Source organism: Athene noctua, chromosome 4 (genome assembly GCF_965140245.1).
Source record: "Athene noctua chromosome 4, bAthNoc1.hap1.1, whole genome shotgun sequence".
In the NCBI taxonomy this organism is placed as follows: Eukaryota; Metazoa; Chordata; class Aves; order Strigiformes; family Strigidae; genus Athene; species Athene noctua.
In genome coordinates, this window is record NC_134040.1 from 65,188,317 (window position 1) to 65,211,589 (window position 23,273).

The window sequence follows — 23,273 nt, forward strand, 5'->3', positions numbered from 1 at the left end:
TGGCAACAGGGAAGCTGGATTTAGATTTCTTTTTGTAGATGCATCAGTGTATTTGTGTGTAATGCCCTTTAACATAAGAAATCAAAAGGTGATGAAACACACTGCATTTTTATTACTATGTGTAGAAAAGAATAATTGCATTGTTCACTGATTTTTATTTTTAAAATGTATTTTTCATTGTTTATTGTGATATAAACAAAATACAAAGTTGGCTTTCTGGCTGAGAGATGTGTCATCTCACTAACTGAAAAGGTGTGGTAGCGCTTTATTTGGGCCATTCTTTTTGATCTACATAGGAAGAATGCCTCATGATGTATTCGACAAGGATGTTTTCAAACATTTATAAGATGAGTAAAATAGGTTGTTACTGAGCTGGTGAATGCTTTGGGGGTTTTAACTGCTTTATTCACTTCATTATGAGAGGTCTTTCTGGGGTCTTTCAAGTGGGATTTAATACTAGGACTTCAGGTGTTGCAGTTAGTTTTGGCCTTTTAATCTCTCCAGACCTACTTCAGTTTACAGCAGCTAAGATTTGGCCTTCTTTGTTTGTCAGGTGGGTGTGTATAAAAGCAGTACTAGAAGCATGTATGATCTGTGTGGTGTAGAGAGGGAGACAGGAGATGCCCACACCATTTTGGTGGCTGCACCTCAGGTGGGTTGTGTTGTGTGGGCACCCCTCTACTGGCCCACAGCTCTCAGTAATCTTGTGGCAAATACACAGGGTAATGATAAAAAAAAAAGTCAATTTTTGGTCAGCAAGATGGCTTGGAGCTCACCAATAATACGCCAGTTTGATACAGTTCATCTTTCTTCTTGTGTGATACAGGTTTATTAATACCTCTGGCCCTCTGTGCAGCAGGTTGGCAGAGAGGTTGTGTTGCCATAGGCATATGTGTGCCTGCAGAGTTTGCAGAGCAACACCTGGCAGATGGCTGACAGCTTTGTTGAAAGATTAGCTGGTTGTGGGATTTTGAGAGGGAGTGCAGCACTTTTCAAGGACTGCAGGCTCAACACCAGCATATTTCACTTTTTCTGAAACAACTTAGAAAAGGCGTACCTAAAAGAAATGCGTTGAGAGTCTGACCAAGAGATAAAAAAAAATTTCACTCTCTCTGCGCTGGTACGGCCACGGTGGTTAAATATTCCCAAATATTTTTTTTATGAAAGGTTGTCATTATGGAAAGTGGGGAAAAAATAGTACATGAAAAGAATTTGGAGATGAGTAGAAAATGAAGAGTTTTCTGTGAGCAAGAATGATCTATTCAAGACAGAAGATGAATAAGGGTAACTGCTCTGTCAAGTCAATGGCAAAAAAAAGGTAAAATGTTTACATTCTTTATTGAGACTTTAGATTTCGATTAACGGAAAGGGGAAAAGGTAACAACATTAACCCTGATAGTAGATACTTCAAACCTAAAACATTACTTCCAGAAATTCAGCAGTCTTCAGAAAAGGCTTAACCCTTTGATAGCTATCTTGGATAAATGAATAACAAAAGATACCATGTCTTCTGTTAAACAGGAATTGATTGATTGTGCACTGTCAGAAAATGCAGCAGTTTACCCTTAGCAGGTTCCCGTGTATTTGTGCAATCCAACAATTCCAGTACTTCCAGCTGAAGTGCTTGGCACCTGGCCAGTATGGGAGAGAAGTCAGTTGACCTACAGCTCTGGTCCACTTCATGATCTGATTTAGATAAAATCCATAATTCTACAAACCTAAGTATGTTACTTAATTGCAGTGTTACTTTTGGGGGGGTTAGCCATTTTGTGTCCGGATGAGGTTTTTTTCTTCTAAATACTTAGAGTCAGCAAGGGAAACAAGTTACCCATAGAGTCAGCCCTTCCAGGAGCATAGGTTAAAAAAGGCTGATTATCCATAGCAGCCTTTTCTTCTGTCAAGTTCTCAAATTTGATTTTTCCTTTCAGGATTTTTTTCCTTCTCCTTTTTAATGCTTTCTCCTTTGCAATGTGAGTTTCTATTTTTGAGCAGTGTTTCAAAATCAACAAAATAGGAAGTAGATACACCTTGGTCTCCACTAGCTTGCATAAAGTGCTTTGGTGTCTTTTGGGGTTTGATCAGAGGCTCTTTGAGCCGTTGCAGTTTTGTGAATGTGGCATGCTATCTGGGATATAAATCCACCTTTTAACAAAGTCACATGCATCATGCATGTTTAATAATGGCTTTGTTAGCTGGTGTGGTAGGAACTTAATTTGGTTATTGCTAAATATGCTGCTGATTTCTTCTAAGTTTATTGCATCTATGTAAATCCCATGAAGGTGTGATTTAACAATTTCCAAGAGTAAATTCCATTTGGGAGTGAGAGCGTACTCAAAAAAATTGGAAGTATGAGATGTCTGGAAGAATCACATGCATCACTTACATTCGACTAGCAGGAATGAGGTTATCAAATTTGTTCCTTCTGTGTTATTAGCCTTTATTTTGCTACAAGAGATCTTGTGAGGACCTTCCTGAAATCATTAAAGGTTCAAGGAAGTGTGCGATGCTAAAGTGTCGCAGTTTGGCTGAAGGGTTTGCCCTTCGTTTCACCTTCCTTCTTACCAGATTCCTTGAGCAAAATATTTCAGGTATTAGGAACTGACAAGGTTGAATGCAGCTTAGAAAAAATGTTTCAGAAATTAACTGAGAGAAGCGCAGGCTACATAAGCTTTCCAGTCCATGGCAAAACAGCCAGCATGCACACCTCATCAAAGTAGACTCTGTGAGCCAGGCTTGCATGTGCTTCGTTTATCACAACACCTGCAAGAGACTCTTACAGAAAAACCTCCAACCACATAGGTTTGCATGCAGCACCAACCTCTAAGCAGAGGCATGCCATTTATATTCATGTGTTAAGGAAGAAGTGAGGAGGAGGAGAGCATTGTCTGATGCTGTGTACAGGCAAAATACCACTGAGCCTGTCATTACTGAATTGAGGATGATCTTGCGCAGTCCGTATTGTACATGGGGGGAATGTTAAGCAGCACAGAGGTTCTGTAAGGGAAGCCTCATGCAATCTATTCTGAGCTATGAAAATGTTAATCTTGCTCAGCAAAAGGAAATACTGCTTTTATTCAAAAATCAATGACTTAAAAAGCCCCTTCTCTGTATGGAAGACGAGTAGACACACTAGGCACGGGACATAATGAGTCTATAGCTCTGCAACTGGTCTGGGAGCTTTCTATAAGGTTTTTGTTTTACTTGACTCTAGAACTATTTGTTAGATTTATAAGTTCAAAGCTTGGCTCTTAAACTGTCTAATCCTGTGGTACTAAGTAGGAGCATGCAAATCAGCTTAGTAAACTATCTGAACACAAAACGTTAGACTCCTTATGGCATCTGGAGGGTGTGATCACAAGATTGAGGCAATTGCGTTCCATGGGCTCCACTATGCTAATCAGCAGTTCTGAGTTGGGTTTCCTTTTCTCTCCCACTCCACCATCTCCCTATAGAACATTGCTTTTACTTCTAGCTGGTTAGATCATCTGGGCCACTGAAGATTTCCTCACTTTTCTACCATGTTGTTAAGCAGCAGAATTGCATATGAAATGGGAAAGAGGGGAAACTCAGGCCATATTACCATCATTGTTCATTTACAGGCTGAGCACCCTGTGGAACAGGTGATAATGGGAAACACCTTTTCCTTGCAGACTAGAAGAATCTATGCTTACTCCTAGTCTTTCAGTTTCCAATAGCAGGTGGCAGGGTCATATTGCAGTGGTGGAGGCTTCAGGAAGGCAATTAATAATCTATGCATTTACAGCAGTTGTACATCCAGAAACTAAAAAAAAAAAAAAAATCCTCCTGTAATCCAGTTGTCTTCTTTATACTGCCGTGTGCCAATAATTCTCTCTTGTCCAGCACCACTTTTTCCTCAAAGGTGCTGGCTGGTGATAGCCTCGTTTGGCATCAGTCCATGGTAATTACTGGCCAACTTTTGGGTACAGTTTTCTGTTGCCCCTAGGAGATAATTTATGTTTGTGTAGAGTACTCTCTGTGGCTAAGCATTGCTTCGCACACTGGGCAGATGTGAATAGTGACCCAGAGAAAGCCTGACAACAAGGAATCGTGGTCCAGGACAAATGAGTCAGGGTTCATTACAAAAGTTGCTTGGAGTCTGTCATACATGTAAAACAAAAACGATGAAACCAGCCTTTGTCTTACTGTTCCCAGAGCCCATCCCTGCTCTTTCCTCATGGCAGCGAGACGGCTTAGACTCAGATGAGGCTCGCCTTTCCCCGCAGGCCGGTCGCTTAATTCGCCAGCTTCTGGATGAGGACAGCGATCCTATGCTGTCCCCTCGCTTCTATGCCTACGGACAGAGCCAACAGTACCTGGATGATACAGAAGTGCCTCCTTCCCCTCCCAATTCTCATTCTTTCATGAGGTGGGTTGTGATTTGCCTGTGCTGACTCGCACCCAGCTGTAAAGGGTTTGCACAGTTATATCAAGCCACATCTCTTTGGATCACATATGCTGGATAGCTATGCTGTGTTGGGTTTCTGTTCCTACTGACAGGAAACTGATATTTCTAGAAAATTTTTTGGTAACTAATCATTTCGGGGTTTGTGAATTAATATCTAGGGAGTTGCTGTGTTGGAAGAAGCTGTTACAGCTTCTCTTGCTATCTCATTACAGAGTAGCAACATAGCTTTCTCACTTCTGTGGGATTTGTGTTTATTTACACAAAGTTTATGTGGCCTTTTCTGCATGAAGATGTACTGTGGCTGTTTGAATAAGCTCTTCCTGCAATCTCTGCTCTTGGTAGGAGGCGGAGTTCATCTTTGGGATCTTATGAAGATGACAGAGAGGACCTTACCCCCGCGCAACTCACCCGGAGGATTCAGGGACTAAAGAAAAAGATCAGGAGATTTGAAGACAAATTCGAAGAGGAGAGGAAATACAGAGTGAGTGTCTAAGAGTTAAGCATTTGTACGGAGAGGTATGCATGCAACAAAGGGAAGGGACATCAGAGAAGTCTGTCAAACATACAGAGGGCTTGAAAGCTTTTATAAGAAAAAAGAAAAGAAAAAAGCTGCTGCCCAAAAAACAAAAATGTGCATCCATACCAAGCAAATTACCTTTCCAGGCATTACATGCTGTCAGCGCAGCACAAGAGACAGCGTAATAAACTCATAGGATTTTGGTCACTGCTTAAGATAGTGTGCCAAAAACACGCACTCAGTGTGTAGGAATAGCTTTGTTAAACTTCTGTCCGTTTATTCAAGTTCAGCTTATGGGAAACACAATTGCACATCTCATTTGCATGATGGTAATCCCAGGACACCAGTGCATTGCAGAGGAGAGTGAGCAGCCGCCTTTACTCCTGAGTAAGGAACCACAGTCAAATGCTGCTGAGCAGTACCAGTGTACTGTACTCTTAATTATTCCTGATGTGCCCTTGCAATGCACAGAAAGCTTTTTAAGGAACTCAAGCTTTACATGTGCGCATCTTTGTTGGTGATCTAAACCACAAAAGATTGTACTGAAGGATCTTGACTGCAGTAGAAAAGGCTGGAAGAAATGCTCAGAGCTTGCTGTAGCCTAGCGTTTGGGTTATTTCAGTGTCTTTGGATGTAAGGCAGCCTTTGGTGTGGCTACATGCATCCTAACACTTCTCAAACTGTTCATGCTAGGCTTCTATGTTGGAGGTGCCTTCTTGTTAGGAAACAGCAGGCGCAAGGATTCCAATGTGCATCTGGCCCTCTGACCCACTCCTACAACTTAATGTTTGCCATCAAAAGTTTTGTGTTTTCTAAAAAGAAAATCAATCTTCTGGTGCCCCTATGAGACAACATTGTTACAGGCAGGAGCAATTAAAGCACGGTCTGAAATGAGCTGGTCAGAGGTGCAGGTGCCTGTCAGAAGCCAGTGCCTATGCTCTGTGCTGGGTCCAAATTCTGTCGTACCTCTTTCTGTGACACACGCTTGTTTCAGTGGATCTCTCCTGTTGGTTTAACACAGATTCAGCATGACTGTTCTTTCCTCCCAGCCTTCCCACAGCGACAAAGCAGCCAACCCTGAAGTGCTCAAATGGACAAATGATTTGGCCAAATTCCGAAAGCAACTTAAAGGTGAGCAGCCACCACTGGTGCACCTTTGTGGGGCAGCTAGACTCTGCCTCATTTAAATTTGATGCTAGGCAGAAATCCTGTTACTGTCACATTTTAAAATAAGAAGAATTATTCATCTTCCCCTAAATGTCCCTGTTTAGAATCAAAACTGAAGATACCAGAGGAAGACCTTGGCCCTGTTGTGCGTCAGCGGAGCAACACGCTCCCTAAGAGCTTTGGCTCTCAGCTTGAAAAGGATGATGACAAGAAGCAAGATCTGTCAGATAAGTCTGCCAAGCCTGCCGTGGAAGTAACCCTTGATTCTGTCCAGAAGAAGCTTCAAGAAAAACGAACAGAGGCTAACCGACCTGAAGATATTAAGGTACAATGTAGACAGATCAGATTTAGGCCATTAGTGCAAGTAGGTGATTGGTGGCTGCACAGTCACTTGTAAAAGCCCTGTGGTTTTCTACATTTTGTCACAAAGTCTACAACCTTTACTCATGGCTCACTTGCTTTAGTTTCTTTCCCTCTGCCTTTAGTATCTGTTTTTTGGTATTTTGTTTTTTTTCCCAGAGCTCAGTTTCTATTGAATGTCATTGTGTGTTCTTTTTCTGATCCTTGTATATTCCAAGTAATGTGTCTGAATTACTGCGGTATTTCCTGCTCTGTATTTGGCTGTTTCTGTTGTTATGTCAAAAGGATTTTGGCAAATTCTCAATCTTCCAGTGATTCTGGAGACTGGGTCATCTGTTCTAGTTCACTCCAAAACTGTATGCTTTTCTCTCAGGGCATTTTATCACTGCTCTTCAGAGTTTCACATTGAGCTCTGTTAGCTGCTGTAATCTCTCATGGTTATCAGCGGGGACGTCTTTGTGTCTGATGTTGCTAGTTCTTGAGGTTTGAGCAGCCTTGTAAGTGAAGTCCTTGAGTCTGCAGACATGTAAATTGTGCAGTGCTTTGTAAGAGAGGGGCAGACAGCATTATCTTTGTTTGCTAGATCTGCAGAAGACGGTGATACACACAGTGTGTGTTTGGCTGTTTTCTGACAGTAGCAAGAATCCACAGCCTGGCCATTTAAATAGGGCCTGTGATAGTATTTGGTGCTGTGATAAGAAGAGAAGACTGTGTTGGGCAAGTTCAGTGGGGGAACTCTAGCAAACTTAGTTATGGAAGTCTTCTCCAGCTGTCTGCCCTTCTTTTTTGTTTGATCCCCTCAGCCTGTCTGCCAGAGCTGTTCACTCCATAGCAGAATTGTCAGAAGGGGATGTTCTGACTGCACTTCAGTTCTTGGTAAAGTGTGTTTGTGGCAGTCAAAGCAAAGATGGTAAACTTTGCAAGAGGTACTGGAGCTTGTCTCAGATTTGGAGAAAAGGAAAGAACGTGTGTTTTGTTGTAGAATTTACATTTCAGATCTTAAATTAAAAAGAGCCACCATCACTAAAAGTTGCATACCATTGTTTTTTCTAAGCACACTAATAATCAATAAATCCCCCTTACATACACAAAACTTCATATGCAAAGTTTATATAGTTTTAATCTGCCTGCATTGTGCATAGGGTGCCATTGACATCAACAGTCTCTTTGGCAATATGGTTGGGAAAAGAAGACTGGAAGGCAGAGATGAGTCTTCAAAACATTAATGACAAAATGACAGGACATTGGTTAGGCCACAAATCAGTATTGTTTGAGTCCAGGAATCTGACTTTTTTTTTTCTTCCTCCTCTTTCTCTGTGCCACTTTTCATAGGACATGACAAGAGATCAGATAGCAGCTGAAAAAGTGGCACTTCAAAAAGCTTTGCTGTATTACGAAAGCATTCATGGCAGACCGGTATGTACAGCAGCGTTTTTTTCAAACTACATCTTTTTATGTCTTTGTGGTAAATGATCCCCCTAATGCTCCTTTGATGTCATAGTCACTAGAACTTCTTGCTGTGCAAACCACATGTGCATCCTCTAATCCACCTCCCTGATCTTTCGCTACCGAGGAGTCTGTTCTCAGCAAGGTGCTGTCTGCATGCAGCACTGGACTTGGCAGATACCTGTAGGGCCAAGCCTACAGGCTGAATGTGCATTACTTTGGCATCACACTTGCCAAGATCCACAGACATCCAGTTCATCCAGGCTCAACGGACTCACCAGTTTTGCCAGGGATACAGTCTGCACAGGAATAGTTGTGTGTGGTTCCCCATCCAACCAGGACTTTTGCATTCTGGTAGTACAAATGGCTAGCTGGGAAGACAAGTGTGCATCCATTGCTCCTTCCTCCTCCTTAGAGAAGCTATAGTGTATTTCTCCCAGCACCTTGCTGTTTGTGGGGAGGCACCTGCCCTTTGCTATTTTCACAATCCTCTTGTGCCAAAGGGTTCATGAAACAGTTTGTCTCCTGAGCATCACAGCATAAATTGAGAGGAGATTTCATTCTTCCCCTGAGAAGCAGATTGGTTTTTTCCATGTGCTAGTGGAAGCAAAGGGCATGAGATTTCTTGCACATTTGATCTTAACAAAGAAAAATTATTTATGAAGACAGAGAATTAAGCACTGTGACCTATTGATCCCTGATGTCACAGAAACATGGTCTTTTCCATGCCACCACATTGGCTTTATATGAATCTTTTCTCCTCTTTCACTGATGTAATTATAATCTTTGCTACCAGCTGTATAGGTAAAGTAACTTAATTTCAGAGTGGTGCTAATCCCTTTTGCAGTGGCTTGGGAGCAGCAAATTATTCCTCATAAGGAATACTTGATTAGTGCAGCTGACAAATCTGTCATTCTGATGCTGCATGGGATTCCTGATCTCTTCCTTTTGCTCCTAAATTATTTCTTCCTTTGTCCGTTGTTTTAAAAAAAGTCTCACTAATTTATTTAAATGCCTTCATGGAGTGCTAATATTGTACAGTCACATATACCAGCAACTAAAACAGTGTAGTTGTATGAGAGGACATGCAGTTTTATTCTTGTGTAAAATAGCACAGGGGACTCCAGTTAACCTTCTGTGTCTTCTCCATGAGACTGGGTCTGCTTCTGCTGCTTTTACAGTGATATAAATCAACAGGTGGCATCTCATTGAAGTGAACTTACTTAAATCAGTTTAAAAAGAGAACAAGCCCAGAGGCTAGCTTTTCAGCATACCTGTTTTTTGTTTCTCCCCTTTATGATGCTTTATTTATACAACTTTTATACAATGCTTTTTAGTTTGTCTCATTTTAAGTAAAGAGTCTATACCTAGCAACACTGAACTGCATGGCATGGAAGACTGAGGCTGATCAGCTTTTTCTGTTTCCAGCTCCTGGCACTGCAGCAGTGGAAAAGTACTGAGAGCTTGAGGAGAATGGGGATAGTTCAGCCAAGTATTTTTTTTACTTAAAGATATTTAACTAAACAAGAAAAACAATGGGGCTCAGATTTATTGTGCAACTGGGTCTTTCTGCACCAGTGATAGATGAACCTGCAGAGGTGGAACGGATGGCCAAAAAGTCCATAGCTGCAGAAATTCTTGAGCTGCTCTAACAATGCAAGCAATGGTCTGTTCCTTGGCTGCTGCTCTTTTGCCATGTGGAGTGTGCCCCAGAGTTGTGTCAAAGGCTCCATTATTCCGAGAGTCTTTTTGCATTTTAATGTTATCCCAAAATATACTCAGGTTTTGCTGGTATTACTAATGTTTACCTACTGAGATGGTTTGCCTATGTGCTAAACGTTTTATTTCAGAATCTGCTTTCAGTTAAGTCTGCTGGTGTAAGTCTGCAGGGCTGACTCAGGCTCCATGCACTTAACTTCCGATGTCTAAATTAATTCTCTGTGTTCTTCCTCCATACTGATAGTCAGACACTGAAGCATGTTGTTTATTTTTTCAATTTTTCAACATACCTACTGATTTTTTTGCCCATTCCAAGGCTTATGTTTATTTTTCTGTACAAAACAGTGCTATTTATCGACTTTGAAATGTCGTTAATTGAAGGTTTGGTTCTCAGCCTCAGCAGAATCTTTTTTTTTTTTTTTTAATTATTTTAGTAACAGAGACTATCTGAGCCAACAGTAGTACCATGCCTCCTGTTCTACTAACTGCTAACCTGGTAAAGCTAGGAATAATATAATAAATATATTGGCTACCCAGTTTCTCCAGTTGTATGCTTGATTAGTCCAAACATCCAAAATTGGAGGCAAGTTGCTAGCCAGTGGCATTGAATTCACCGTGAAGCTCTGTACAGAGAGGGCTGGGTGAATTGTTTGATGCTGCTCACATCCATCTAATCCATGCAAGCTGCTTACTCAAGGAACAGCCAGCTTGAGGAGGTGTTGAACATGCAGATCCTAGAGCTCACACTGCCTCTCTCTGTGCCCCTTATCAGCCTTGAGGCTGTATTGAACACAGAAAGGAATAAAAAGGTCTTCCTCCTTCTTCCTCCCTATTCATCTGCCCCCAACATAGGAAACAGGTTTGGTTATCAGGAGGAAGATGTTACCTCCAGATTCTTAGAGTTCATCCCTGCGAGTCCTGCTTCTGGCAATACTTACAGTTCTTCTGTCCCTTGCAAACCAATATCCTCTCCTGTTCTGGAAGGAGGATGTAAAAGCTTTAGAAAGCTTACTCCAGTGAAAGCCAACTGCAGAGAAAATAAGACAGTTCATTTTAAAATTTCCTCCCTTTCTCAAGCTGTATCCCTTTCCCCCTGTTTCTGTTGTAGAAAGGGAGTCTGTACAGAGCTCCCTAGGGATTACACTGTTGATGTTGATTTTTATATGGCAGCTGTTCAGATGTTCTGGTGATTAGCAGCAGTAAAAAGCCTTGAGGAAGACAGGCATGACATCAGAATCAGTTAAAGCTTCCCCTCATAAGAGCTTTATAATCTAAAGTTAGGCAGAAGATCTAATGGAAGGACAGTCATAGGATGTGGGTCAGACAGTGCTGAATGCAAAGAAAGATGATGATCAGGTCGGTTCTGCCAATTATTTTGTTTGCTTGTTTTCTAACCCTGCATTAACAAAACACTGGAGAAATAAAAACCTAAATTTGTCACAAGTACTTAGTTGGTCAGACCTTTGCTTTCCCACACTAGCTGCTATCTGTTAGGTCTTCCCTCTGCACTGTCAGTACTATTGAGACATTTGGCCTAGCTTGGATCTGAAAGAAAACCATAAATGAACATTTGCAGTTTGTAACTCTCAAACTGAGAAGGGAGCACAATGCAGCTAAGAGGAGTGGAGTTAGGGACAGAGCAATGTAAGGAAGGCTTGGGGTGGGCATCACAGCACTATTCTGTCTTCTCTGTGTGACACAGCCCTGGCTCCTTCATCCCTTCTCAGCTCTGTGATAACTTCTCCCTAGCAAGGTTCTGGGAGGAGTGGTGGAAGACAAGGTTATGGGGTTAAAAAGATGAAGAACTGCTGGCTTGGACAGGAAATTAGGAGGAATAGCAAAGCTGGAAAGACAGCTTTTGTGAAATCTGTAGTTTAACCTACCCTGGGAAAGTCTCCTTACATTGCAGTGTCCAATCAGTGCAGCTCATCTCTCTTTCCATGGGTCATAAACACTGCCTCTGAGGTCCCAGCCACAAGAATAAGGGTGGAAAACCTCATGTTGTGCCTCATAATGGTAGACGTGAGTACAAGCACAGACTGCTGCCTCTATGGGTCATTTTGTGCGGTGGACATATGATTCCCAAGTTGGTCATTTAAACCGCCTCTCTCATACAGCCCCGTTAGAAGACACCCCACAGCTTGGGTGCTGCTCCATTGGGCACCTGAGACAGGAGATGCCATGACGTGCACAAACACTTGCATTACCTATTTCAGGGCTAATGCTGGTAGCCTGTCATCCTCAGGAAATTCCCTTCAGGCCCCCTCTGATTAACAGCAATCACAGGCACATGCATGTGGAGGAGTATCTGCTGCAGGCTTCATGGATGTTGCTGCTTTTTCCTTTTCAGGTTACCAAAAATGAACGACAGGTGATGAAGCCATTGTATGACAGGTATCGCTTGGTCAAGCAGATCCTCTCCAGAGCCAACACCATCCCTATTATTGTGAGTAGAGCATTTGGGGGGGGGCTATTTCTTTGGTTTTGAGCTGAGGAAACGGGAATTGCCACACTTCTGCATACAACACAATCACTAAGGCCAAGTCCCAACCTCCCTTATCTCTCAAAGACCAAGCAAATGGGTGAATCAGTGACACACCGTATACTGACATCGGGCTAAGCTGGTCAGTGGACTCAAGTGCCCACCCATGAGCCATGGGGCACATCTCACCTTGTGTTGTTTCTCTTCTTTCCATTGGGCTGCTGCTGTTATTTCATCATCTTGTGTTTGGCTACAGCCTCACTTCCCTTTCCTTACCAGTCCACTCTGAGCTCTAGGTCTTCCATGGTGCTTGGTTACACAGGATTGTATGTCAGGAACACAAACTAGTGTGGGTCCCACAGGAGAAAGGGCCAACAGTCTCCTAATGCTTCATTTGTATTAAAGAGAGCCTGCAAGTGGTGGATATTCCCTCATTCAAGGTGGTGCTTTGTCAAGGAGGCACTGCCACCAGCAAGGAATCCAGTACACCCCTCTAGGGAGCAAATAAGCTATCTCTTAATTTTAGACAACTTGTGTAGGCCACTTTTTAAAAATTATTTGATCTAAAAAATATACACAGAATACTTTTAGCCTGTCTATGGAAAAAGAATTGTTTTATCATGGTTCCTGTTTACTCTGTCATGTAGGATCCTCTACTTTTTTTTGCTGTTCCCAAGCAGCACTCATGTCCTGGCTGCTTGTTGTAGACCAGTGAAGTGAATGCACAGCATTACTCAGTGCAGTGACACTGGAAGTGGGGGTTTTCTGCAAATAGTGGGAGTTGGTCCTGCATTTAAAACAAAACAAAAAGCTGTTCCTCCTTGAATATGCAAAGTACTCCCTAAAATGTGTGCTGTGAAGGTGGGACTGGCAATCAAGAAGGAAGAAACTGTATAGCTGTGCATGGACAGACTAACGCAAAGCTCTCAAAAGTGACACAGAACCGAAATTGCACAGTGGCTAGCGGAGGAGAGACAAGACTGGCTTTCCCCAGCCCTTTGAGTGAGAACAGTGAGAGGCTCGTGCAGAGGCAAGATACATTTGAAAATCCATCTCTGCATCATTAGGCATTTCAGTGGGAAATCAGGCTTCTGGAGTGCAAGCCTGGAGAGTCTAGCTGGTCTTACACTGTAGCTCAGGAAAGCCCACAAAATGGGGTGTGTGTGTCTGGACCTCGGGCTGGGGATTATTTTCTTGCAGCCTTTACTTTGTAGTTTCTGCCCAGCTAGTATTCCAGCATCCAAGCTTTTTTCTTAAGTGTTTGGCAGTGATGCTCCTTGCTAAGCAACATCCTGAGAGAAAACGGCCCAAGGTTCAGGGGGTTTGCCAGACATGTTTTTCTTCTTTAAGAAAGAGATTTCTCCTGATGGTCCAGCAGTGAGCTGAGAGTGAATGTGTGGGTGAGAATGAGCTGAGAGCAGGTGGTGGAGGAGAAAGGGGTTCATAATGTAACATACTTGTTAACACCTGTCACAGGGTTCCCCCTCCAGCAAGCGGAGAAGCCCTTTGCTGCAGCCAATTATCGAGGGCGAAACAGCTTCCTTCTTCAAGGAGATAAAGGTGAAGACCTCCAGCTGCTAACTAATTGCTCAGTTTGCATCAGTTTTTCCCTTATACCGATGAAAGAGATTGATAATTTTTTTCCATCAGTGTTGATTTTTCTGCAGTGTTCTCCTGAAAAATCAGTAGCTGCTTTAAGCCTCACCAGTTCTGATCCAATTCTTCCCTTGTTGTAGATAAAGACTACAGTTTTTCCTTGGCTTTGCATTCTTTCCCATCCCTCTCTTTCCCTCTCCTCCTGCACATAATATATTTTATTTCACTTTAAAAAAGAAAAATCACAATTAACTTTGTACCTTGCTTTTTTTCTTGCTTTCCTTCTTTCTTTTTAATGACACTAACTTGTTTTGTGGTAATTTTTCTCACTCCAAAGCTCTGTGGCTTGCACACAGCACTGTGGCAGGAATGAGCTCTCACAAAAACTAACACTCGCACGTGGAGCCAGCCGGGGCACTTACAGGATCCTTACCTATTCCCATTCACATGCTTATTTCATCCAGGGCCTTCTTGTGAAGGGTATTTCTAACCAAGTCACATGAGGATGGAAGTAAACCACTTGGTTCTGCTAGTTAACACTTAGTCAGATTTGGATGGCAGGATTGTTGTGTTTCTTTCTTGTGCTGCTGTGGGGTAGTAATCCTTGGTGGTGAAGACTGCTACAATATTGGGCCTTCTTCACCTGAGAAGAAGGAAGGTCTAACAGTTGATCAGGACACACAGCGTGAAGCTGGGCCCTGGCTTGCTTTCATCACCCTTGCAATGTAACAGGGGAAAAAAATGTTTCGGCACGCTTGGGTCATTTATCCGTTATCAAGGCAGCATTTGGTTAGTGGTGTAAATACTGCAGACCTAGACATCCAAGGTGGTTTGATTCTTAGGCATTTATAGTAAATTGTATATTAATAGGCTATTCAAGGCACATATGCATTAAAAACAGATTGCATACTGAAGGTGTTAAGCTGTTGTTTGGAGGCTGATTAATCGTCACTGAGCTCTCAGTATTTTCCAGATAACTGCTAGACCAAATCTGCAACAGTGGTCTGGTGAGGGGGTATTTTTGCTTGATTTTGGTTTTTACTTTTAGTGTGTCCTCTGTTTTTCACTTTTGCTTGTATCCAGAGTCAAACCTTAAAGCTATCAATTATGGTGATCTCTAATGACCAGCATGGCTGGTGCTCCACCAGTGCAGCATCACACCAGCTCAGCAGTGTCCTGCAGGGAATATAGACCTTGAGAGGTTTCTTACTGAAAATCAGGGTGACAGCCTTAAGCCCATTAACACTTACATGCCTGTTAACGCTTAAATGGGGCCCTGTGAAGTTGCCTACACATGGCAACTTTGCACTGAACTACACTCAGAACTAAAGAGGCGAAATTGCCAAAAGGCCTCAAAACTTAGCCCCTGTGTAAGTACACTATGGGCAGAGCACTACCTATCTTGGTGGACCCCTGACACTGTTGGGTTTTTTGATTTTGGATTTTTTTTTTCTTTGAAGCATTTGGGAGAGTTGTATAAAAGCTTGAAAGGTGTTTTGAGGTAAAGCCGTACCAAACATTTGGGTACGATATCTTGAATATTGTCTGTGTTGAAAAAAATCATTGGGAAGCTTGCTTGGTGGGAGTGCTGATGATGGGATACTATGGAGATTTTATATTTGTAACTTTGGAAAATGTAAACGTTTCATGATTGCCTAAAGATCCAAGCATGAACAAGCCAAATGGATCTAGTCAATGAAGATCATTCTGGTTTGAGGTATAAATGCCAGCGCAGGTTTAAAGTAAGATTCCCATGTGAGACTTGTTGAAAACAAAGGCCTTAGATGGCCATTTCCATTCCAGTTGTCTCTAAGAATCCTTTTAATTTGCTCCTTTGTTTTAAACAGTGAAATGCTTTAAGAGGTTTTCTGACAGCCAGATGTAGTGTTTTGGCACTGAAGTCTAAACAAGTGAAATTTCTACCTTTTCTTTTCCTCTGATGGGCTTCCACTGGCAGGAGGCTCACTCCTGAGCTCTGGGCCAGAGTAATCCTTGCTGGCTTGCCAATGCACTGTTGCCCTGGAGCGAGGCAAGCAAGACAGGCTCATGGGCACCTGTGGGGAAGACACCTTGCATCTGTCCTCAGGAGCAGTTTGACACACTGCTTACAAAACCCTTTGCTTTCCTTTCTTTCCAGAAAGGGAATCCAGAAACAACTTGCTCTCCCAGGAAAGGGCATGAGAGCTCTTTCTTTGGCGTCAGAGAGATTCCCCTAAAATAAAGTGTGCTATTTTTACTGCTTGATTGACTTAGCAAATCCTCCTCCATGCCACAGCAGGATCGGCATTCTCATACTTCAGTCCTAGTTGCCCTTACCCGACAGGGCAGGACAGCATGCTTGAGGACTGGTAGATGGCAGTGAGCGATGGTCTCCCCTCCCCAGCCCAGCCTGAAGTTGTTTTCAGGGTTTAAGAACAGTACGTGACTGCTGTTTTATGCCTTCTGTTTAATCTGTATAATCTATGTCTAGAGAAATGGTCTTATCTAATCATATGCTAAATATTGCTTTAACTTTCACAAGTTCCCTGCAGATTTTCCTGAGATGTATTCAGACTTCTCTGTATCTTTTATTATTATTATTACTCAAAACTTCTCCCCAGCTAATCTTTCTTCGTCCTGAAGCCTCCATCTTGGTTGTAATTCTCAGCCTGTAGCTTTGCATTGCAATTTCATGGCCTAGAGCTTTAACATAAGAAAATTCTGGGCAAAGTGATTTCATGTAAATGTATGTATTTATATATCATTGACTTTGAAGATTTAATGGGACTGTGCCAGGTCCTGGTGTTACTTTCTCCCTTTTTGCCTAAAATGTGGAAGCAATCTCTTAGGAATAACTGAACTTTTGACAAGGAATCCCATGAAAAAAGGTAAAGAAAATGGCTTATTTTTATTCCCGTGCAACAATACATTTTTGCATACACTTGAAGACTTCAGTGATATTAGCCCTCAAAAGCTTTCAAAGATATGCAAGTGCTTAGATCCTTCCTGGCTAGAGTTACATGGTTGTAAAATAAATATACGTACACATCATACATACATATTTAAGATATTTACTGTCCATGCTGGCATTTATTACTTTCTTCTAACACTCCCACCTCATTCCTTATATTAAGGTTGAAAACTGCCTCCTAGAAATGTCTCTGTAGGAAAGAGAAGACTGGGCCCTGTTCCCTGATAATCCAGATGATTTCTGGATAGTGTCACAGTACAAGCCCTGCATTTGAGAACACTATGAATTAGCAAGTGCCAAGTGCAGCAGAGAGTTTCAAATTTTGTGCCTATGAATTTTGCAGAAAATTTGAACATAACGAATTCATCAGTATACTTTTGGGAAATTGCACTAGGCGGACTGTTTCCACTCCAATTTTTTAGTGTGTTCCAGCTAAGTGGTACAGAGTTGATGTCAGGAACATGTTAGCAAACAGCAGTTCTTTTACAGTCAATTGTATCCCACATTTGGACCATTAAAAGGTGAATCTGAGCTCATTGATATCACTGTACAAACATTTGAGGTCTTGAATTCAGCCATTAGAGAGAGCTGTTGAGCTCCATCTCTTGAGAGAATATTTCACATTTTCATCTGGCAATCTGTATGCTGCCAGGTATATTTGTAGGGAAACAGGGAGGATGGTGGGTGTGCTTTAGACAGTATGCCTAATGATGGTTAGTGGTTTTATTTACACCAGAATACATAAATTAAAGCAATGGGTTGCTAAGAACCACATGTATTCTTTTACTCAGTTTTTGTTGCCCTGGGTCTCCTTAACCAATCTGAATTGGTGGTTGTAGTTTCTCTGACACGCTTTGGGTATAGGATGTCTTACTGGTGGTCTTCTGGTGTCCTGTACTGCTTAGCAATTAAAGTGCTTGCTCTGCCTATCCACGTTCCATATCTGTTCCCCAGTGCATGTGGTAAAAGGAGGTATCTGTTTCTGAGAAGGGAAGCAGTAACCTGTTCTGTTTACCAGGGTGCTCTGTCCCTCTCTATAGGAAGAAGAGGAGGGGTCTGAGGACGACAGCAGTGTGAAGCCAGATTTCACAATTACCATGAAAACAGATTTCAACGTGCGTAGCTTCTTGGATCAACTAGAAGACGATGCTGACGGGTTTGTTTCCCCAGTGGATGATAAAATGCCAGCTAGGAGCAATCAGGATATGGGGCTTTCAAATCTCCATGAAGCATCCATGTATGTTGAATTCACAGGCAACGTAAAAAAGTTATTTCTTGCTACGATACCATTTTATTTGTCAGAAAAGTGTCTAGATTTTTTTTTTTTCCCATTTATGATCTGAGTCAGAAGTTTTTGTGCTTCATTTTTAAATGCAATACACCCTCATATGAAAGGTTTGGGAGAAAACTACCTTGCTCTGATACTGATATTCAACTTTGCATCTTTGGATTCTAGCACTAAATAGTAGCTCCACTTCACCAGTAACAGGCCTTTATCGTGAAAACAACCCTGTACTCTACAAGGTTTTTCACGTTTTGGAGAGGTCAAGTTGAACTAGCTTTGCTAGTTCCAATCATGTAGGTCTGATGCAAACACACATAGGTCATAGCCTTCAGTCGTGACCATGAATCTTGATCCTATAGGAGTCACCAAAACCAGTCCCATCTTCAGGTTTCATAGAAATTAGTGGTGAATTGTGAAATGCATGCTTGACCTCCTTAGAGGCTTCAGTGTATGATCATTTTGCTGAACTAAATTCAGAGAGCTTTGTGTTGCAAGTAACATTAGATTGCCAGAGCTGTTTGCAGGAGCAGCTCCATCACTTGGCATACATACAACCATACAGATTTACTGTGTATTTCCTGTTATAATTGTGTACATATGTATAATCTTGTTTATATTTAAACCCAACAGCCCTGAACTCTTAGAGCAGCTTCAGGAAGTCAGGGAAGAGAAAAAGCGAATCAGAAAAAAATTGAGAGACTTTGAAGATAACTTTTTCCGACAAAATGGAAGGTAATTTCTTAGCTTCCTCTCTGTCTTCAGCTACTTTTAATCTGCTTGGCATCTACAAAGACCTCCACATATGGAAGGTTACCTGAATTCACTGTTACGTATTTCTTCATCATCATCAGTGTTTTACCCACATTCTTTACAGTTGCCCATTAAAATTAATTGCCTCCCCATCCAAAAAAAATGTCAGCGACCACAGCCTCTTTGAAAACTTTGTCTTAGGACAAGCAGTGGGAAGCAAAATTACATATTGTGAAAATCCAGCTGCCTCTAGTACAGTTGACAGAAATTATGGAAAAGTTTCTCAGTGATAGAATAATTGTTTTTTTTCCTGATGATGTGTGTTTAGATTTCTGTCAAATTCTTGCTTGTCAGTGAGGTATTCAGACACTAGTTTACAAGTATTTCTGCTTAATGTAGCTGGGTTTATCATTTTCAGAAAAAAGTCCCTCATGAATGAACTGATAGAATGTTTTAATATATTTATAGCCTTAAATTATCTTGTTAGTTTCTTGCCACCAGCCATCATCCTTAGAGGTTCTTCTAAAATCACTGAAAACTTAGTTTGTTAGCCCCTCTTTTTTTTTTTTTTTTTTTTTTTTTTTCCTTCCCTCTGAAAGGATAAAAGTTTTGGTTTTCTTCCCTGATGGGGAGTGGAGGAGAGGAGATGCTTTGTAGGTCTTGTTGGGGGATGGAGGGAGGCTGCTGAGGGAAGATGTCGTGTTACAGAAATCCTCATGATCTGCTTTCACTCCCACTAGGAATGTGCAGAAAGAGGACCGCACTCCTATGGCTGAAGAATACAACGAATACAAGCAGATTAAGGCCAAGCTGAGGCTGCTGGAGGTCCTGATCAGTAAAAGAGATATTAGCTCCAAGATCATGTAAAGCAGGAGAATGTTTTTGCCGGTAAACAAAGAGGAGAGAGCACCAAATGGACAAATGCGTGAAGTGGATGCAGCGGGAGCCTGGCTGGGGAAAGCTGGGGAGCTCCCTGGGAACTGAAGGGCCATTTCCAGAGGCGGGAGGGGGAGGAAAGGTGGCTTTCCATCACTCTCTACACTTGCTGTTGCCCACTCTTTCTCCAGGCCTGATGCCCAAAATGGAGTTTGCCAGTGTAGGAGACATGACACTGCGCTCAGTGACTTCACTGAAGGGATCCTTCTGTATTGATTTGCTTACAGATTCTGTAATATTTAGAGTATCAAACGCAGCCATACTATTTTTTTTTTTCCCAGGACACCATAGCAAAAGGCAAAGTAGGATGAATAGTGATTAAATCATCAAATAGCTTCTACTTTAGTTTAACAGACAAATGCCCTGACTGATCTCATGTGAAGGCACAGGTCAGAGAGCATCAAGACTGTTCTCTTATAGCTACAGTAAAGATTTTCTCAGACTTTTGACCTGACTGTTTGGAGTCCAGCATCTTCTTTGCTCTAGATAAATGCTGTAAGAATCTCCTGGTTGTCACCCAGAGCTGGTGTGGGTTACAGTTTTGCCTAGACTTGGGTTGGGTTTTCTTCCCACTTTTTGGATGACCAGTTTGGCTGAATTAGAAGAAAGTACTTGCATCTGTTTGGGGTAGCAAAGAAAATGAGCTGGGCAGCAAGGTTCTTGCTGGCTTGTTCTGCTTGGAAGGTGATACTGTAACATTGTTCCCATGTTTAGGCAACTGGGAAGAAGAAAGGTTTTAAAAGCTTTCAGTCAGAATCCCTTGGAATTTTGGTAGCTGATCAATTAAATGTCTGCTGTCAGTCTGGAAGATACCTGAAGGACCCACCCCATTAGTACATTGCTTCATCATCTGATGCAGATGTAAGAGTCCAACCTGAACAGTCTGTGTGGGTGTCATACATACTCACTAGCCTAAATTTTGTTCCTTTATGTACACCAATCAGTCAGGCTGTGGGCTGCAGCAATGACACTGTGATGGTGGTCTTTTCTTCCCGGTGAGTACTGGTGGTATACCAGCACAGAGGATACAGGGAACTGAAAGCCTAGAGCCATGCTCTGCCTATAGAAAGAGCCCGTGTCTCAGGTGCAGGCTTTGGCAATTCAACGTATTCAAATTCGTTTATGACTTTCGGAAAAGAAAGTCCTGGGATGCCTGTGTCAGGTGCTTGTGTCAGACAGATTCTGCCTGAAGGAGTGAAAGGCAACGAGTTCAGGAATGCATGAAGTAGCTGAGGGCTCAGAGTTCTGCAGTCCTGGGCCACCTGGGCTCGCTCTCCCACGCTAGAGGCTTGTGTGCACCAACGAGCCAAGGCTCGACCCTGATGTTCCAGGGTGAGCATTTCTGTAATGGTTTCTTTCGACTTGATCCCCCAGGGAGCTAACGTGCAGAAGCCAAATGTCTGAGATCAAATGCAGTGCCAGTTGTCATAGCCAGGCCTTATGCAAGTCATGCCAGAGGAGGCAACAAGAAGACCCCCAAAACAACTTCTCCCCCTTCCTTCTTTACATGGGCAAGTATGCTCACAAGCAGATGTATAGGGGTTGTGGTACTTAGACTTACCCCCTTCCACTCACTGTATGTGCTATGTTAATTCTTGCCAAAACCGATGCTGAAGGTGTTTTGGTCTCTTCAGGACCCATAAACACTTCAGAAGACAACCTTCTCCCAGGGGGTTTGCACATACCCATTACTAGTCTGGATGGGTAAGGCAGTCATGTGTGTTAGTCAAAGCACTTAGGACAGAGACTCCTGGGTTGTTTGTATTTTTTAATTGATTGTAGACTTGCCCTTTCTATATAAAATCAGTCTAGACTGAATTTGATTGTTCCAAGGAGTCCAAAGGTGTGCTGACCTGGGGCTTGGCTTTTCAGAGATGCTGAGTTCCCATTACATGAAAGATGTGGGCTCTGCCTCTGCAAAACTGATCCTTTGGGTATGTTAACTGGTCTGATAAATGGGCTCGAAAACTGCTTTTGAAGATGTTTGACTGGGAGGGAAGCATGTCCAGGGTGACCCCCTGTCTGAACACAGGGCAGTGCAGGAAAACAGCTGTGCCTTTGTCTTTCAGCCTGCTCATGTGGGCTCTTCTTCTCTGAGACCATAGTCAGCTCTCCCTACTTATTTTAGATAGAGCAGCTGAGCCAAACCAGCTGCGGTGTCACTCTACTAGTAGAAGTGTGGGAGGAGAAAGGATGTTGCGTTACTAAAAAATCCTTAGCGCTGGCTCAGTTCTGTGTTGTTCAGACCCAGTTCAGCAAAGCAAAAACATGCATGGTGAGCATATGCCTCAAGCTGGTCTGCCTTTGGGATTTTGCTGAATTATGATGGACTAAAGCTTGGGCATTTTGTTGAATCTGGGCCTGGATATCTTTGTATGGACAAGAGAAGCAGTTTTTACCCTTTTTTCATAGTCATTCATTTTTCCAATGGGCCAAGGCTTCCCAGGAGCATGTTTTCTCTGCTTATTTTTTAAAAGCCTGTTTGCACTGTGTACTGATAAATTATCTGTTTTGCTGGGTTTTGCCCCTGACAAATCTTGATAAATGATATGTAGGGAACAGTCCATTTTATTTTTAAACTGATGAGATTGTAGCATTTTCTGATGCTTAGTTACCGCTGTTTACATGGTATATTGCTAGAATTTCAGATAGTTTATATGAAATGCAAGTACAATTATGCACTTTAGAGAGTTTATATTTTTGAACTTTGAAAGCTAAAAGTAACAAAACCTGTTAACTGAGATTGTACATTAAAAGAAAAAAAAAAAAAACAAAACACCACACCTAGCCATCTCTCTCTTTAAACTGTTCTTTTCAAGTCTTTCCCCATGGAAAAAAATTTTTAAAAAAGAAAACAAAAAAACAAACAAACAAACAAAAAAAACCCACCCAAAACATCATCTGCCTCATTACGAAGGAAACTGCTAGGAAAGACTACTGTAGAGAAGAAGGGAATTTTAAAATTCCAGTCCTGGAAAGACACATACAGATGCTCAAATTTCTGTCCCGGTTTGCAGATGCTGTGACTCCCCTCTCCCAGGCCTGCACAGGAGGAGGGCTCCATGACCTGAGCACTAAAATGTTGTCTTTGTATCTCCCACAGATGATTTGACTTCTCACTAACCACAAACAGCCAGAAATTATGTTTGCCCCACCACACTGCTCTAAGTCAATCCAAGCAACACCTGTGCATTTTGTCTGATGATTTGTCTATGCTAACATCAATGACTATTGACCGGAGAACATTAAATACAAGACTGTGTTTTTAAAAGGTGTGAAGCTGTACAAAAATCTACTTTATGTGATATAAATAAGCTGTTAGTATAAGACAACCTGTTTTCATGTCACTCAAACAAACTGCTGTCGGATGGCAGTACAGTCTGTTGGGCTTCCCATCCACTGGGGCCATTTCAGACGCATGTTTGTGTGTTACCACATCGAGGTATAATAAATCATTGCGGTTTATTGAAATGATGACGATGAATGGGTTGTGGACAAAATTAAGATTGCAAGAGTTAAAGACAGAGGAAAAACTTGTCATTCTTACAAGTTGCATTTGTTCTGTTTACTCCTGAGTAAACAGTCAAATAATGGATGTTGATGTTAAAGGCAGTGAAATTAAAACATCTTCTCTTTTAA

General features: G+C 42.0%; 1 protein-coding gene across 10 annotated transcripts in view; it reads left to right on the forward strand.

Annotated features, from left to right (window-relative positions):
- FAM13A (family with sequence similarity 13 member A) overlaps positions 1 to 23,273 on the forward strand; it is a 168,775-nt gene extending 145,502 nt beyond the window's left edge. For 8 of the 10 annotated variants that reach the window (XM_074905581.1, XM_074905580.1, XM_074905583.1 and 5 more), the window contains 10 exons: positions 4,174 to 4,387; positions 4,769 to 4,907; positions 5,993 to 6,074; positions 6,215 to 6,435; positions 7,803 to 7,886; positions 11,986 to 12,081; positions 13,594 to 13,677; positions 17,704 to 17,900; positions 18,579 to 18,680; positions 19,439 to 23,273. In XM_074905581.1, the coding sequence (XP_074761682.1) occupies positions 4,174 to 4,387; positions 4,769 to 4,907; positions 5,993 to 6,074; positions 6,215 to 6,435; positions 7,803 to 7,886; positions 11,986 to 12,081; positions 13,594 to 13,677; positions 17,704 to 17,900; positions 18,579 to 18,680; positions 19,439 to 19,565 (1,346 nt within the window). In that variant the 3' untranslated portion in view covers positions 19,566 to 23,273. The remainder of the gene's footprint in view (positions 1 to 4,173; positions 4,388 to 4,768; positions 4,908 to 5,992; positions 6,075 to 6,214; positions 6,436 to 7,802; positions 7,887 to 11,985; positions 12,082 to 13,593; positions 13,678 to 17,703; positions 17,901 to 18,578; positions 18,681 to 19,438) is intronic. The other 2 variants (XM_074905582.1, XM_074905584.1) reach the window with 2 other exon arrangements.